Raw genomic sequence first — 17050 nt, forward strand, 5'->3', positions numbered from 1 at the left:
AAGAATAGAGCTAATTTGTTAACATAAACCAAATCGTAAGGGTGAGTACCACCCTTACTTGCCGCCGCAATGCCAACTGTTATCTGTGGTGTTTGTCGGGTGGATCTTAATCGTACAGATAAAGTTATTCTTTGTGCTAGTTGGTGCCAAACTTACTTTCACACGAAGGGCGTTAAAGTCAGTGACGATGAAGTTAAATTTATTAACTCAAAAAAGAACTTTAATTGGTTCTGTGACCCCTGCGCTATCCACGAATCACACAGCCTCAGGAATATCTTGACTAACATTAACAAAGTGACGATGAACTGGGATAGAGTTATGGAAAGTCAGCACGAAAAACTGATGAACCACGAGAAGCTATTAAAGGATACTTTAGACCAGGTAAATACCCAAAATGTCAGCATCAGCAAGGATCTAGCGCAAGTTCTCCAAACTCAATCTGAAGTGAAGCTTACTTATGCGGACAAGTTGAAACAGAAAACCTATGACCCAGTTATCATTGTTAAGCCCAAGGACGCGAACCAACCCTCCAAGCAAACCTTCACCACCCTCAAAGAAAATATCGGATCCAATTACCCGAGAAGTTACCGGAATGAAAACTCTACGTAGAGGAACCATTGTTGTTGAATGTAAAAATAAAGAAGCTGCAGCCAAACTTAAGGAGGAAGCCGAAACGAAACTGGGATCCGACTACATTCTTTCCTTACCAAAACAGAAGATGCCGAAGATTAAAATCGTAGGCCTCAATGACAAGATCGGGAGTACCCAAATGAAGGAAATGATTCTCGCGCAGAATCAATTCCTCGACGAAGCCGCGTACATAAACGTCGTACACATAACGGAAGATAAAAGAAATCCTAACAGGTATTTGGCTTACGCTGAGGTTGACGGTAATAGTTACCGGAAAATTCTAAGTGAACAAAAGCTTAACATAGGATGGGACCGTTGCAGAATTTATGATGCTGTGACAACTAGAAGATGCTACAAATGCAATGGGTTCGGACATAAGGCAACTGACTGTAGCAAAACTACTACCTGCCCCAAATGTGCGGGAGCCCATGACCTAGCGAGCTGTAAAGCTTCGGACGCGGAAATCAAATGCAGTAACTGTGCCAACGCCGTTGAGAAACTAAAAATGAAACTGGATGTACAGCACCCGGCCTGGAGTGTTGATTGCCCAGTCTACAAAAAACGACTCGATCAAGAAAGAAGCAGAATTGATTTTTTAGGCCATCCCCAACACTAATCAAGCAAGGAAATAGGTACGGATCAACGCTCTCAATCTATTACCAGAACGTAAGTGGAATGCGAACGAAAGCGCAATCTTTCAAAAATAAATTGGCAATTACAAATTACGACATTATTCTACTGACTGAGACCTGGTTAACGGAAAATTTTCATGACGCTGAGTATTTAAACAATCAATATGCGGTCTTTCGCAATGACCGTAATTACGAAGAAATGAAGTGCACCATGGGAGGCGGAGTTTTAATCGCAGTCAAGACCGATTTGAATGCTGAAAAATTGGAATTTCAAAGTGATCTAAATGAAATATGGGTCAAACTTAAAATTAATAATACTTCATACATTATTGGTGTTGTCTACTTTCAACCGAAATCTGGTATTGATAAGTACGTGAGTTTTACCAAAAGTTTAGAAACAATTGAAAACATGTTGCATTCATCGGAAGTGTTAATAGCAGGCGATTTTAACCTACCACAAATTGTTGACGCCACGTATAATTTCGAAAACGCGAGTGCTAAATGCAAAGTAATTAAAAATATAGCTTCGATGTACAACTTAAAACTCATTAATACGGTTAAACTTAAAAACTGCAATAATAGAACCCTTGACCTAATTTTAACTAACTTAAACGCGGAAATTAAATCTGCTGTCGACTCACTGGATAAAATTAATCCACTTCATCCTGCACTAGAAATAGTTTACAAAGTCCATAGACCAGCTAAGCGAATTACTAAATTAACCAACTTCAATTTCAAAAAAGCAGATTTTCTTAAAATGTACGTCCTTTTTCGCGATATTAATTGGAAGGAGTCTCTTATCCTGAAGAATTTCAAATCGGTAGATGATGCAGTAACTAGCTTTAATCAAACGGTAATGAGCATTTTCGATGAATGTGTCCCCAAAGTTACAATTAGGAGTGCCAATAAGTATCCTAGCTGGTTTAATCGGTTACAGGGCCAATCGGAAGACTTCATTGAAGCCAGAAAAGAACTCAAAAGAATGATCCACATTGCTCATAAGAGGTACATTAATCAAATTGAAATGGATCTGCGGAAGAATTCCAATAAATTCTGGAACTACATCAAGTCGTTGAGGAAGAATAGTCAACTACCTGGAGTTTTTGAGTACAAAGACACCTCGTTAACGGACGCCAGAAGCATTGCGGACGCCTTTGCATCCTTCTTCGAGTCAGTCTACACTATGGAGAGGAACGATGACCCGGAAGATGACGTGGAATCCGACCTGGTGCTATCCAAATTGCACTTGACTCAGTTACATGAATCCGAGATACTGGAAGCAATTAAAAAATTGAAACCGAGGTCGGCTATGGGTGAAGATGGAATCCCACCCTACATCGTGAAAGGATGTGCATCTTTATTGGTAACCCCCTTACTACATCTATTTAATTTAGCTTTGCAAACATGTACATTCCCTGAAGCTTGGAAATGCACCAGAATAACACCAATTCACAAAAATGGAAGCCGAAAATTAGTTGAGAATTATCGCCCAATTGCAATTATACCAGCAATAGCGAAAATTTTCGAAAGAGTGATCTATACTAGACTTTATTCCCATCTCAGCAGTATAATTGCAGATCAACAGCACGGTTTCACGCGGAACAAATCAACGATTACCAATTTAATGCAGTTTACGCATTTCTCAGCAGGAGCCTTGGATGAGAGAGCCCAGGTGGACTGTGTTTATACAGATTTTGTGAAGGCATTTGACACAGTATCCCATCAAGTCTTGCTCCGTAAACTTGTTTTAAATTGCGTAAGTAATCCGACCGTCAAATTCTTGAAATCATATTTATCTCTCCGTAAAACAAGAGTGAAATTCAATGGTGTGAATTCAGTCGAATTTTATCCCTCATCAGGCGTTCCCCAGGGAACACTTCTTGGTCCTTTTCTGTTTCTCTTATACATAAATGATTTACCGCGAGTGATAAAAAAACTCGAAAGCACTACTATTTGCGGACGACCTAAAACTTTTTAATAAAGTCCAATCCCCAAGTGACTGTTTAAATATTCAAGAGGACATTAACTCAGTAATTAAGTGGTGTATCAAAAATAAACTAAAACTAAATATCAATAAGTGTAAAGTCCTTACTTTTACTAGATCGAAGAATCCCTTACTTTTTGACTATAAGATGAATGGAAAGGTCTTACTACGAGTCACCTCCGTTAAGGACCTGGGCGTATTTTTCAATACCAACCTTAACTTCAACTTACACATTGAATACCTAACAAATGAGTGTTACAAACTTCTTGGTTTCGTTATCAGAAATACACTCAATTTCACGAATATACAGACAATGCTAACCTTATATAATGCGTTTATTAGATCCAAGCTTGAGTATGCTGCATGTATCTGGTCTCCTCAAACTCTCAAATACTCAGACATGATCGAAAAAGTGCAGAAAAAGTTCATCCGAGTAATGTTTTATAGATCAACCCAAAATTATCCACATTTGATCTCTTACGGTACCCAGCTTAATTACTTAAATAGTACTTTCGGCTTAGATATAACGAGGTTAGAAACCCGACGGTACATTGCCTCCACAATTTTTGTCTTCAAAATTTTACACAACTTGTTATACTCTTCCGAATTACTTCAAGAAATTAAGCTTAAGGTACCATTTGTTAAGCTAAGGCAAAATAATACTATTTTTGTAGTTAACAACACAACTTCCCCACTTATTAAGATCTTGATCACTTTAAATAAGTTATCCTCAGTTAATGATATCGACTTTTTTCACGATCCCCTAAATTCAATAATAAATAAAATTAGATCTTAAGCCCTAATATTTGTTCAGAGCCCCAGTGCCATGTAATTGGAATGTTTATTCTGTATGGTTTCTGGTTAAATAAATAAATATTCTATTCGCTAAGTGCTACCCTGTCGGGCTCCCCTGCGAATAGACTAGAGCCCGACAGGACACTACATTACAGAACCCTCTACTAGTACTGCACTACCCACATAGCATTCGACATCTTATGTATATACATTTTAAATCCATAATGTACAGGGAATATCCTGTCAATCTTATGTATATACTATGTATATCCATTATAGGATAGGCATATGTATTTTATGTTCAGTATGGATATTCTATAAATATACATTTTGGATGTGCTATGTATATAGATGGGATTATATGTTATGTATATGCGTTTTGGATTTGATACATGCGTGTTCTGTATTACCGACGTTACAAACGTTAGCGTTTCATTTTCTGTGAATTACGGCGATGAAGATAGTAAGCTACTATTGCAAATACAGCTCATTTTTCTAAAATCAGGAGTGTTATTCTGCGAGTTATTAATGAGTTTGTTTGTCTAATTTTGACAGTGAAGGTAATGATTTTTATTTCGTGTGTGCATGATCTAATGTTGCAAATATGTGATAGTGAGATGTAAAGACCGGATGAGAATTAATATAAGGACAAGAATGGCAGGTATGTTACCAACCTATTTGTTATGAACTCGCGCTATTGTAGTGTTGAACAAGAACACGATCAAAATGACTCAAGACTACAGTGTTAAATAAAACAATAATAATTTCACATTTTCCATTGTATACTAAGAGACTTAATAAACAAAAAGCTCCACTCCGTGAAAAGAATTTATTTATGAAGGTATAGACCAGAGCTGGGTAGAATACTTTCAAAAAGTATTTGAATACTAAATAGTAAATACTTTACACAAATCAAAGGTATTTGAATACTAAATACTTTTACGTCCAGCATAAGCGAATACTAGATACAGATACATTGAAAAGTATTCAAATACTTTCAAAAGTATTCTAATACTATCAAGGTATTCTAATACTATCAAAGGTATTCGAATACTTGTCACTCAAATACATTAAAAATGTAAAATTCAAAAGTATTCTAATACTATGAAAGGTATTCGAATACAGTAAAAAGTATTCAAATACTTGTCACTCAAATACATTAAAAATTTAAAATAGTATACTAGATAAAAGTCTTAATACTACTTAAAAAATCAAGTTATACTTTGTATGGGGTTAGCTTTTTTTATATTTCTATTGTTATATACAAATTTAAGGGGAGTAAAAGTAATAATTTCAAACAGTTCCAAGATTGGGCTACTAGTTCAAAAGTTACAGCCCTTTGAATTTTCTTTCGAAATTGGTTTCTAGTCTATAACTTTTGATTGAGAAGTCTGATCGAAAAAGTATGAATTGATTTGGATTCTGCACACCAAAATTAATAGGAAAAAGTATTTTCCCGAAAAATTTTGGTGTAGTCGATTTTTGGTAAAAAAGAAAGGTTGTACACTGCCTCTTTTGAGGTCCGAAAAAAAATTGTCTCAGAACGATCCGGAAAAACAATTTTCTTATAGAATGTGGCCTGTAGAATCCATAATTTCAAACAGTTCCAAGATTGGGCTACTAGTTCAAAAGTTACAGCCCTTTGAATTTTCTTTCGAAATTGGTTTCTAGTCTATAACTTTTGATTGAGAAGTCTGATCGAAAAAGTATGAATTGATTTGGATTCTGCACACCAAAATTAATAGGAAAAAGTATTTTCCCGAAAAATTTTGGTGTAGTCGATTTTTGGTAAAAAAGAAAGGTTGTACACTGCCTCTTTTGAGGTCCGAAAAAAAATTGTCTCAGAACGATCCGGAAAAACAATTTTCTTATAGAATGTGGCCTGTAGAATCCATAATTTCAAACAGTTCCAAGATTGGGCCACTAGTTCAAAAGTTACAGCCCTTTGAATTTTCTTTCGAAATTGGTTTCTAGTCTATAACTTTTGATTGGGAATACTATGCGAAGTATTCGAATACTAAATATTTGTGAAAGTATTTGAGTTACAAATACAAATACTGCTTCCATAAAAGTATTTAATTACAAAGTATTTGAATACTTAAACGATTTGAATACTAAAAAGTATTTACAAAATCGAATACTGCCCAGCTCTGGTATAGACGCTAGTAAACTTTCCGAATGTTAGAGGAATCTCTATAGAACATCCATTCTGAATGTATACAACATACGTACATAGAATATCCTATTGAACATCTTTTGCATATTACGGGAATATTCATGGTATATCCACTTGTCAGTATACCAATGTACATAGCATGTCTGATCCATATACATGCATATACATAAGACATCCAAAACGTACCTATATACTATGTATTATGTGAAGTATGCCAAACTTATATCCCATGCACATACATCGGACATTTGCGACATACTTTTCCACATTCTATGGATATAGGTACAATATCTCACGTGGAATGTACATGGTATATGCAATGTATATAGGCCTGCTATGTGGGTAGTTACCCTAACCCGCAATATTTAAGAGTTGTAATTTGACGAATTATACAACTACCACCTGAAATAAAACATAAACGAATTGTTGTTTCGTATTCCACCCCACGTTAATAGAAAGACGGTAACTGGAGGCCAGTTTAATGAAGTAGAAGTGCTTAAGACAAAGAATAAACCGAAACACGAAACCCTCTTACTTTTTAAAACTCGTCCGTAAGTCAAGAAGTGCCAAGCGCCCTTCGGCGGTACTCAACAATGCATTTTTAAACCCTTTTTTTATGTTTTACATTTTCAAGTATTTCATTCACCGGAGAGAAAGCGAATATGATTTCTTTTTGTATACATTAACAAAGCAGTGCGAAAAAAAATGCGGTTTTAGGGCGAGAAACGGCGGCGTCAATCTGAAACTTTATATTTTATATTATATTTCTTATTCAATATTCTCGACACAATATAGTAGAGGCCCTCCCGAGAATTTGTAAGATGAACATTTATCTCTGGAGAGATGGCTCACAATGCTAAAGTAGCCGAACGCTAAATGAAATGGAATAGGAAATGCGGCTACGTGCTATATTTTAATTTGGTCTGGGAAATCGATACGTATTGCAGCATCATAGTTTTCCCTAAGCAAATTAGTTGTAAATACGTGTAACCGGAAAATTGGGGGTTTGTCGACTGCAATATTTTTTTTGGGCAACAAATGCGGTCATCTCGCAGTCGAAAATAAAAATTCGCGTAACGCTTGTATGAATTTACATAAAAAAGCATCAACCAAAAATAATAGCAACTTTTTTCGCGAGCAGTTCTATTCAATTTTGTATGAAAAGCGCTTAAGGGGGTTCTAAATAGAAAGTCGGCAACACATCATACACCCATAAGAGCAATGTTAACTTATTTCCCAAAAAAAAAATTTATTTGAAATGTTGAAGAAACGGACAAAACGTCTTTTTGGTGTATACATGTGTCTGAATGTTACAATAGAACGTTTTTTTAAAAACGAAGCATGTGTTAATAGATATGATTTTTTGTGTGGCGATTTCGAATTTTCAATATAATCAATCACAGATATCATTATTATTAAATAATCTTCTATTATAACACAGTACGTGCAGTGTATAAAAGTTTAAACCACCGCGCACGTTGTAGAATTATAAACTAGTGCCAAAATATTGGGAAAAACGGAAGAAATCGATGGAAATGTTTCATGTCAATAAGGTTGAAAATCCACTGCAACACAATATAGGTATCTCTTTTCTTTCTAATGATCCGCGGCAGGTATAAATTGCCCGAGGACTTGGTGTAATTAGTGGATAATTTAAACCACTAACAAAATAAATTTACCTTGTATATACCCGAGGCTATTTGTACTACATTTATGCAGAACCTTTGAATGTCTGCGGGGAAGCGGAATGGACCGGAACGAATGTTATTCCGGGTTCCGGTTGGTAAAAAATATTACATATAGTTTCGTGTCGTGGAAAAATTTTGTACGCCGTTCCCGTTCATGAAGCGACCGTGTGGTCAGATCCTCCCCCCGAAAAAAAAATTGCACATAATCCTACATAATGGAAATTATTCCCTAACTTCCAATCGAATCGAAATGTAACAAATCGAATCGGAATGTTTAGTCAAATCGGAATTGTTTGCCTAATAATTCCGATTTTACTAAACATTCCGATTCGATTTGTTACATTTCGATTCCTTTAGAGTTAGGGAATAACCCTCATTGTTGGTTTATTTTTTCTTAGTGTGGTAAATATCACATCTGGAAAGGATTATACGTTCTCCAGATCGTACCAGCACACGGAACCCAGCAGAATTCGCTTTGTCTCTACACAAAGGGAAACAATAGATTCCACAAAGCGGAACTCTGTAACTGATTTTTTAATGTTTTGGAGCTTTCTCTTTAACCTTTGAAAGGCAGTAAATAATGTTTATTCTTCCAAAATTTTAAATTTGGAATATTTTTCCTCCAAAGCGTAACCATTATGTTTACTATGCCCCCCCCCCTTCCTAAACCTCCTGGGGATGGGCTGATGCTCGCGTTCCGGTTCTCGAAAATTTCCATTCCGAGCACTCCAGGGAATCGTTATTCGCGGTACCCCATTATTGTCATCGCCAATGCAATTTTATAAATATGGGACAAGTGACGCAATTATTTTATTGAAAACATACGGTTTGGTGTTTCACCATTGTAAAACATGTCACTAATGGTACTTTTATTTGAAAGATAAATTTTAATACAATTTTACATATAAACTTAAATATTAGGTAAATAAAAAACGAACAAGCAGGTTTGCATTTCCGAAAAAGTATTTAATTTACCATGTGTACCGTCCTAATGTCCATATTACGGCATCGCCTTGAATCCACTAATTCTGGCAATAATGACTGCATGTAAAATTCTTGCAGCTTTTTTTCCATATGTTGTGTCCAAAAGATGTCATCCCTATAAGAATGTAAGTGCATGAGTATTTCGCTAGACATATTTTGTAGGTAACATACCTTCTTATTTCCTCAACATGGATTCCCGCTGTTGTATAAACTATAAAATAACAGTTGCTTCTCTTGGTGATGTGCATAATGCCTTGGAGTTGATAGTAATAATTATGACTCCTTTTTAGCATAATTCTATTGTTTTCCTCATCTAAAACACAATAGTCAATTAATTTTAACATACATGCCTCAACAGGATCGTGGTCGCCACTTTTCAAGGAACTCTTAATTTCAACTATACTGTCTTCCCCAACTAAACCGTCAGGAGAACAAGCCAAATACGGTTTTTCTTCATCGACGATGAGACCGCATCTGGTTACCTTTACTTGATATAGGCGTTCAAAGTGCTCAATGGCATTTACTTCGCTCTCCAATCCAAATTGTGTGTATTTGTTTCCTCTAAAAGAACTATACAGTAAGTGTGTTACAGTTTTAGCTGTGGAAGTTGTCTTGCGTAATTTGCAAACTTTCCCAAAATTAGAAGCTGTTATTCTTTTTTTACGTTCAATAATCCATAAATCGCTTTTTGATTGGTTTATTGTATCACGCTCAACATCTCTTCTGTTTAAGTTCTTCAAATCTTTTAGAAATTGGGCTGATTTTAGTTCATATTCTTCCAAGGATAGGTCAGGGATTGCAATTTCGTCCACCATACCGTAATGTTGATCAGCGGTCTGAAACGCTCTTTTCTTGATATGATCTAAAACAAAAAGAAATAATTACAAATAAAAGACGCGGAAAGGGGGCGAGTGATTGTGATAAACATACTTACGTTTTCTAGATCTGTTGTTGTACCGATGTAGTTGGGCGTCTAGGAAGATTTGTGTGTAATGTCCTGGTGGTCTTCCACATAGCTGCTTATGTAAAACGCCTAATAAATTACGTTGTTTGCAATTGTAGGATATGGCCGCCAGTTCACACCTTAATTGGTAGGAATTTTTGAGTGAAAAGTTTATTCTTTTACCTCCTACAAGTTTAGCTATGATGGAATTATAAGTTTCCGCAGGATTATTGTCTGTATCATACAGTAAACTAGAGGCGTGATCCGCAAGTCGTTGTATAATGGTATTAATTCCACCTAGGATCCCGTTTTGGGTATATATATCAACTAAATCATCCTAAAAATAAGAAAACACCTTTAGTATGGAATTAATAAATAGCAAATCAGAAACATTACCTTATTCTCATCTGAACCTTTGCAAAAGTAATCTTTGCAATGTACATGGCGGCCAAAGATATGGTAGGGACTATTCAATATATCCTTCTTTAAATTGTCAATCTTGTCATCAAGTGCATTATTTTCGGATTTCCTGTATGCGATAGCCCTTATAACTGCATTGCGGAAGCGACCTAGCATTGATGGATTTGACACATACTCTCTGTGAGGTTTTGAGTATTTGGTGTCTTTACTCAAATCGCTGAGTTTATTTATGAAGTTTCGAAGTAAATGATTGCGACATTCAATTTTTTTTATGTAAAACGATGGACCGTATGGTGCGATTTCAACTAAATGTTTGTAAACGCTACTGTCGCCATCCCCAATTAGTTTTCCATATATAAGATTGTGGCGCGTTATGGAATTTTTAAAACCTTCACCTACAATGGCTGATTCCATGGCTGTAGACGTCTTAGACCAGTTTCGAAAACAATCATGGTCTTCTTCTTTACGCCCTCTAGCACATAAGAAGCAGTACTTATTTTTGACACCCATATGCAAAATTTTCTTTGTTTTGGCTCCAATGATAGATGCCTATAACAATGATTGGGTTATGCTTTGAATAGATAACGTATTCTTATAAACTTACCACTCCTGAAAGGGCAGAATAATTTTTACGATAAGATCGCTTTGCCCATGCACCGTCAGCTATAACGCCAATGACTGGTATACCATCTTTCATTTCATCGGCAAGCTCAGCTTCTTCTTTTGCAGCGACAGTCATCAATTGTTGATTTAATGCATGTACAGAAGGGTATATGGCATTGTGATTTTTTAAATAGGTCACGTTTGACATTTGCGGTATATCCATGGCTGCAAGCAGCTCTGCTAATTGACTGTATCCAATTCCAATAGATAAGGACCCAATAATACCAGCTTGATTTGTGGAATGAAATGTTGCACTACCACCGCAACTTCTTACGGAATCTATTTTCCCACACACTTTACATTTAAACGTAAATATGCTTTCTAAGCCTTCAATTTTTTCCGATTGGATGTCCATGTCGAAGAAAGAGCAACCAAAGCCATCATGTCGTAGAGCTCTAAGAGATGCCAAAAAATGACCAATCTCTACAATTCGGCGACCAGATAAAAATAAGGTATCTTTTTGCTCGCAATGAGGTTCTGTTTCTAGATCACTTTCATAAAATGACATTTCCGAACCGTGTTCGTCTTCATCATTGGTTCCACTGCCTGCTTCATGATTGACGTCTGATAAATGTTCTTCACATTGAACCATGCAATTAGGTTTGTCATCTTCTTCTATACTACTAACAACATTCATTGCCATTTTGGTTAACTTCCTGAAACAACACAAACCGTATAAGTATAGGTATACGTAGCATGTAAGATAAAATTAGAACATGTTCAATTATTTAAAAAAACTAACATAAAAAATTTGTACTTACGCTTCTCGGGCTTTCTGCAATATCACCTTCCTGCTCCGTTTCTTGGTGGTGAAACTTTTTCTTGCTTTAGGCATTTTACCACAATACACACTTTAGTACGTTTGATATAACGCAAAAGTAAGTAAACAATATTTGAAAATCGCTAGGGAAGTTCTTTTATATGAAGTAGAGACGTAATTATATCATTATTATGCAATTAGTTTTTGAGATGCTCATTATTTTGTGTACAATATATCTATTTTTGATAATGTTTTTCAATATCGTAATGAGTAATTATAGGTGATTACAGGTGAAATCATAAGTTACATTATCGATAATAAATTATTTTATGTTTCCTATGTAATGACATTATTTACACAATTATTGCAAAATCTCCTAGAATTTGAAAATAAACATAATTACAACAAATGCAGGTATAGCGTTAAATATTTATAGAATTTTCCTGAATTGACAGTGATTATGTAAATTAGGTAAATATAATAAACCCTCATTAACTCAACAATGAGAAGGTACCTGTGACCTTCTTGCTGCAATTGGTAATGTGTGTTGCATAGCCTTAAATACAGTAAGGCGCAATCTTAAATTTTTGCAAGTGTTTAGAGGCGCCTTAACGATTAATCTCTTTTTTAACACACGAAACGACCACCTTTACTTCTACGTCAGTTTCCCCATGTAAATGAATAATAATCGTAAAGAATGAATCCTAAAATTAAATAAGCCCAATTTAATTATCCCCTCTCATTTTTACCTTGCTCAATTTAATCAAATCCGATGGAGTTGTAAAAGAAAAGGACAACGAGGATAAATTTACGTTTTGTAAATTTTCTAAAGAGTATATCCATTAGATTAGAAGACGAAGTTGTTTAATTCCATTTCGTCGTAGGGATTTGCTTTTTTGCAACGAAGTATGCGACTAATTCCATTTTATACATTTCATAAAAGGAAAGTGGAATGCTTTCAGGGTAGTTTATTTTAACGGTAGAAAGGGAGAAAAATAAACAAAATTTATTTTCGTAAGAATTCCCGTTTAGCAAATAAGTGCGTATTTAGGTTAAGTAGTGCATATACGAGATAAATTCGGTTCTGTTGATTTTTAGTGCGCAAATTTCCGCACTTCGTTTTGGGAAATTTATTAACCGTGTTCTCCCCGGTATCATATTTTACTGTTTAAATTTCATGCAAAACTAAATGGTTTATGTTGCAATAATTTATCTTAACACGTTTCGTACCTATTTTGTAAATTCAGCATGAAGCTTATTGCAGCTTTGCGCGAATTCCATATGATAAAGTATATAACGTAAATAAATAATAACGTTGTATGTGCTTTGTCTATGTCTATCTGAACGTTGTTTCAAAAAATATTAAGAAACATCCAAACAGAAAATCCCTCTTTGCAATAATTGTTTATAACTCACTCAAAACTTATTCCAAATCAATACACTAAACAAGGTTTTCTGTCCGCAAACACCCCATACGCGTCGGCTCAATATAATACACTAGTGTAATAGTATATAATATTCCAAGATAGAGAAGGCTGAGGACCAAAAATGACATTGCGAGGCGCTTGCACCGAGGGATGTAACATGCAAAGGAAATAATAGACTTCTCTACCGTGGTGTATACAGTGATATTTCTTAAGAAGTAGACATAGACATTTGTACGTATTGTTTTTCACTATGTCTACTTTTAAAGGACAAAATCTCTTCTGAAGAGCGCCTAATTTTATGCAACCAAAATAACTTCTGCGTTGTGATTGGCTGCGCCTAGGGAATGCTATCCCGCAGCAAAATCTCAATCCCGGTATTTGCGGGATTGTTAGATGTTAATCCCGCGGGATCCCGGAATTTGCGCCCGTAGAATCCATAATTTTAAACAGTTCCAAGATTGGGCTACTAGTTCAAAAGTTACAGCCTTTTGAATTTTCTTTCGAAATTGGTTTCTAGTCTATCACTTTTGATTGAGAAGTCTAATCGAAAAAGTACGAATTGTTTTGGATTCTACGCACCAAAATTAATAAGAAAAAGTGTTTTCCCGAGAAATTTTGGTGCAGTCGATTTTTGGTAAAAAGGAAGGTTATACACTGCCTTTTTTTGAGCCCCGAAAAAAAATTGTCTCAGATCGACCCGGAAAAAAAATTTTCTTATAGAATGTGGCCCGTAGAATCCATAATTTCAAACAGTTCCAAGATTGGGCTACTAGTTCAAAAGTTACAGCGTTTTGAATTTTTTTTCGAAATTGGTTTCTAGTCTATAACTTTTGATTGAGAAGTCCGATCGAAAAAGTACGAATTGTTTTGGATTCTACGCACCAAAATTAATACGAAAAAGTGTTTTCCCGAGAAATTTTGGTGTAGTCGATTTTTGGTAAAAAAGGAAGGTTATACACTGCCTTTTTTTTGCCCCAAAAAAAAAATTGTCTCAGATAGGAAATGCAATCCCGCAGTAAAATCTCAATCCCGGTATTTGCGGGATTGTTAGATGTTAATCCCGCGGGATCCCGGTATTTGCGGGATCCCGCAAAACTTTAAATAAATTGCCAAATAAGCAATTCTGTGCGGTTAACTTCTGTATTAAAATAAATCGCTAATTATCACAATATTTAACAAAAAAGTACCTTCAGTCTCACTTAGAGCTCAAAAAAACCTCACCTGTAAAGCACAAAAAGGTGAACTTCTAAAGTAAAATCATAGTACACTTTAACGAAAAAAGTTTAACAATTATTTAAAAAATAACTTCTCCGTTATGCGTTTCATTAACAAAGTAAACAGAGTCGTCTCGTTGGTCGACAAATTCTTCAGTCCCGCAAATCCCGCGGGATTTGAATTTGTGCGGGGCGCTTGAATTTTTTACTGTGATTGGCTGTGTCATTTTGAATATACAGTGTGTAATAATAGTTATATACAGGGTATTTGTGATCGTTGTTTCTGTGCCACTTTTTGAAAATGTGGAAAAAAGTTCCATTGCAGCAGTTTTTTAAAATCACTTTTCAAACAAAAGTTATACTCATTTGAAGATTGAGCCTTCGGGTTACAAGGTGATCTTCGCATGTAGTTAATTGAAAATGTTGCAAATAACAAAAAAAATAACGATTTAAGTCGGTAAAGCAACTAAACACAAATTAATTAGCGTTGTCTACGGGAAAGCAAATCTTTTGGGACCCCCACGACTTAATCGGATGCTTCAATTCAAGGCTTGAAACAAGTATCCATAACGGTTTCGGGACAGTCTTTAAAGACACTTTTTATACTCCCTCGCCCTTTGTTTTAAAATATCAAATTTCCTATTTTTTACTATAGTACCCACCTACTATTTTGATACATCGAAAATTTTAAAGAAAATTCCTCTCTTTTGTAGTAGTACTTATCGTAGGAAAGTAAATACCGGAAAGCTCTAACTACCTTACTTTCAGAGACATAGCAAAACTGTCATTATTACTCGCTACGTACAGTTTTTGTAAAATTTAAAATAATGTTCAAAACTGAACACTTAAATTAACAATTTTCTCTTTCTTTTCAGATTCAATGCAAGCTCTCTGCAAGAACCACTTCCTTCAGCAAGTTTATCGCAAAATCGACGGTGCTTTACTTTGGTCACAAAATGAAAGAAACCTAGATTGCGTTGTAACCTTTCAGACGCATTCGATACTTCAGCGATTTATGCTAAGATTCGATTTTCTACAATTAGACTGCAACGATCATCTGTATATTTATGACGGTGCACATCCTGTAGGGACTTATAAGGTACGTTTTAAAATGAGTGCTCAATTCTTGTACAGCAAGAGAAGAAATCACTATCTTTTTAATGCCATGCAATTTTTTTGAGTGGAGGTTTCTTGTCTTGTTTTGTACATTGTTCCCTATAATAATTATCGGGGAATCCTGTAGGGACCATTACACATTTTTTTTTGCGGAAATATTTCAATAAAAGTCTCCGAATGTGAACTGAAATAAAAGTAAATAGTGCAATACCTATCAAAAGTCGTGTTGTTTGGATTCCTCCTTTCTTCGGACTTCAGATTTAAGTGCTTCTTTATGATTCGTCAATTTCTTTCAACTCTTCGTAATCCTTGACAATTGGTTCTTTTTAATTTCTTCCAATTCTTGGTCCATCAGATAGTTCTCATTCTTCGTCAGACTTCACTTTCAGCAGGTCTTTCAAAATCTTTCATTTCTGCTTCGTTGAATTTATCAGATTTCGTTTCTTCTATTTCAAATTTTCTCAGTTCATGAATTCTTTCTGATTATTCAGACAATAAAAATTGTTGAGATTTTAAACCACTACTCGAAAATATGATAATTCTCAAAAAGAGAAAGGGAAGGAACAGCAAGAATGTATGTAAATGAACTATTTCAATTTAACAAAATTCATGAGAGCGGTTTTGCGAAATTAAATTAGATCTAGTGTAATTAAAGTATAAATATTTCGTAATATAATGACTTCGGTTCCTCTTCTCGTTACCATTCAAATTAAATCTTCTAAGCCAGGTATACATTGCCATCCGCCATTCTTAAAAAAATGTATTTCAGTGTACAATAATTGGAAGCTCGCGCGTATCTGATCTAATTACCGTTGTTGAAGTTTTCATAAAGGAAATTAATTTAATTCTTTGCTTATCTTGGGCTTTATTGTTACCGGCTCGTATAATCAAATTCAAAATAAACGCTCAGTGGGATAACAAAAGCGAGGCAATTAAGGAAAACATATTTCTAAATTCTTGCTTGGAGTTATATGGTAGACTTGTGACTGGAAATTGTGTTTGTACAGTCCTTTCGAGGTAAGTTCCTTTGATGGCATTAGGACCGCCACGTTCCCAGCGAAATACGAGGTGGCCTACGGTCGTGAAGATGAAACGTAACTATTTCCATTTGTTAAAACAAGATGGCTTTATTTTAAGGGTTGAACCGCTGTGATCTTTCAGTGGCGTTTTTATTTTGGACCAAAATTCGATGCAAATCTTGCTTAAAATATTATATTCGGCAAGAAGTGTTTTTAGAATTTGGAAGCTCAAGCTTCTCTGCTAAAATTATATGGTCCACTCTGTCAAATGCTTTGACGTGTATACAGGGTGTAGAATTCGTTTACGCACCATAGGGATTTCAATGGTAATTTCTTAATATTGAAATATTTTCTCCCCTAATTATTTTACCCAAAATCGTCCTGAAACCTTCATTTTCATGTCTACTTTCTGTCAGGAAATTTTAGTTTCCATGACAAAGGCAGAGCAGACCACGTTTCCTGCCGCTTGTCACTTTACAGGCCACATCTGTCACTTTACCGGCCGCATTTGTGACATTACCAAATGTATAATGACTCCTGTCATCACTGACAGATTGTCATTAATCAAAAGTTCTATATAAAAATTGAAATTTTATATT

At 35.3% G+C, this 17050-nt stretch overlaps 2 protein-coding genes across 2 annotated transcripts in view; one reads left to right on the plus strand and one right to left on the minus strand.

Moving 5' to 3' along the window:
- Positions 1–17050, plus strand: part of LOC116171441 — a 112381-nt gene that overhangs the window by 50367 nt on the left and 44964 nt on the right. The window contains exon 2 of the mRNA XM_031488293.1: positions 15192–15415. Within this exon, the coding sequence (XP_031344153.1) occupies positions 15192–15415 (224 nt within the window). The remainder of the gene's footprint in view (positions 1–15191; positions 15416–17050) is intronic.
- On the minus strand, positions 8760–11948 carry LOC116171438. Its single transcript, XM_031488291.1, has 6 exons — positions 11677–11948; positions 10857–11571; positions 10229–10801; positions 9824–10169; positions 9061–9751; positions 8760–9004 (listed from the first exon to the last, which is right to left on the minus strand). The coding sequence occupies exons 1-6, from the start codon at positions 11748–11750 to the stop codon at positions 8872–8874; spliced, it is 2532 nt and encodes an 843-aa protein (XP_031344151.1). The 5' UTR covers positions 11751–11948; the 3' UTR covers positions 8760–8871.

The sequence above is a fragment of the Photinus pyralis genome, unplaced genomic scaffold, assembly GCF_008802855.1.
Source record: "Photinus pyralis isolate 1611_PpyrPB1 unplaced genomic scaffold, Ppyr1.3 Ppyr1.4_LG5, whole genome shotgun sequence".
In the NCBI taxonomy this organism is placed as follows: domain Eukaryota; kingdom Metazoa; phylum Arthropoda; class Insecta; order Coleoptera; family Lampyridae; genus Photinus; species Photinus pyralis.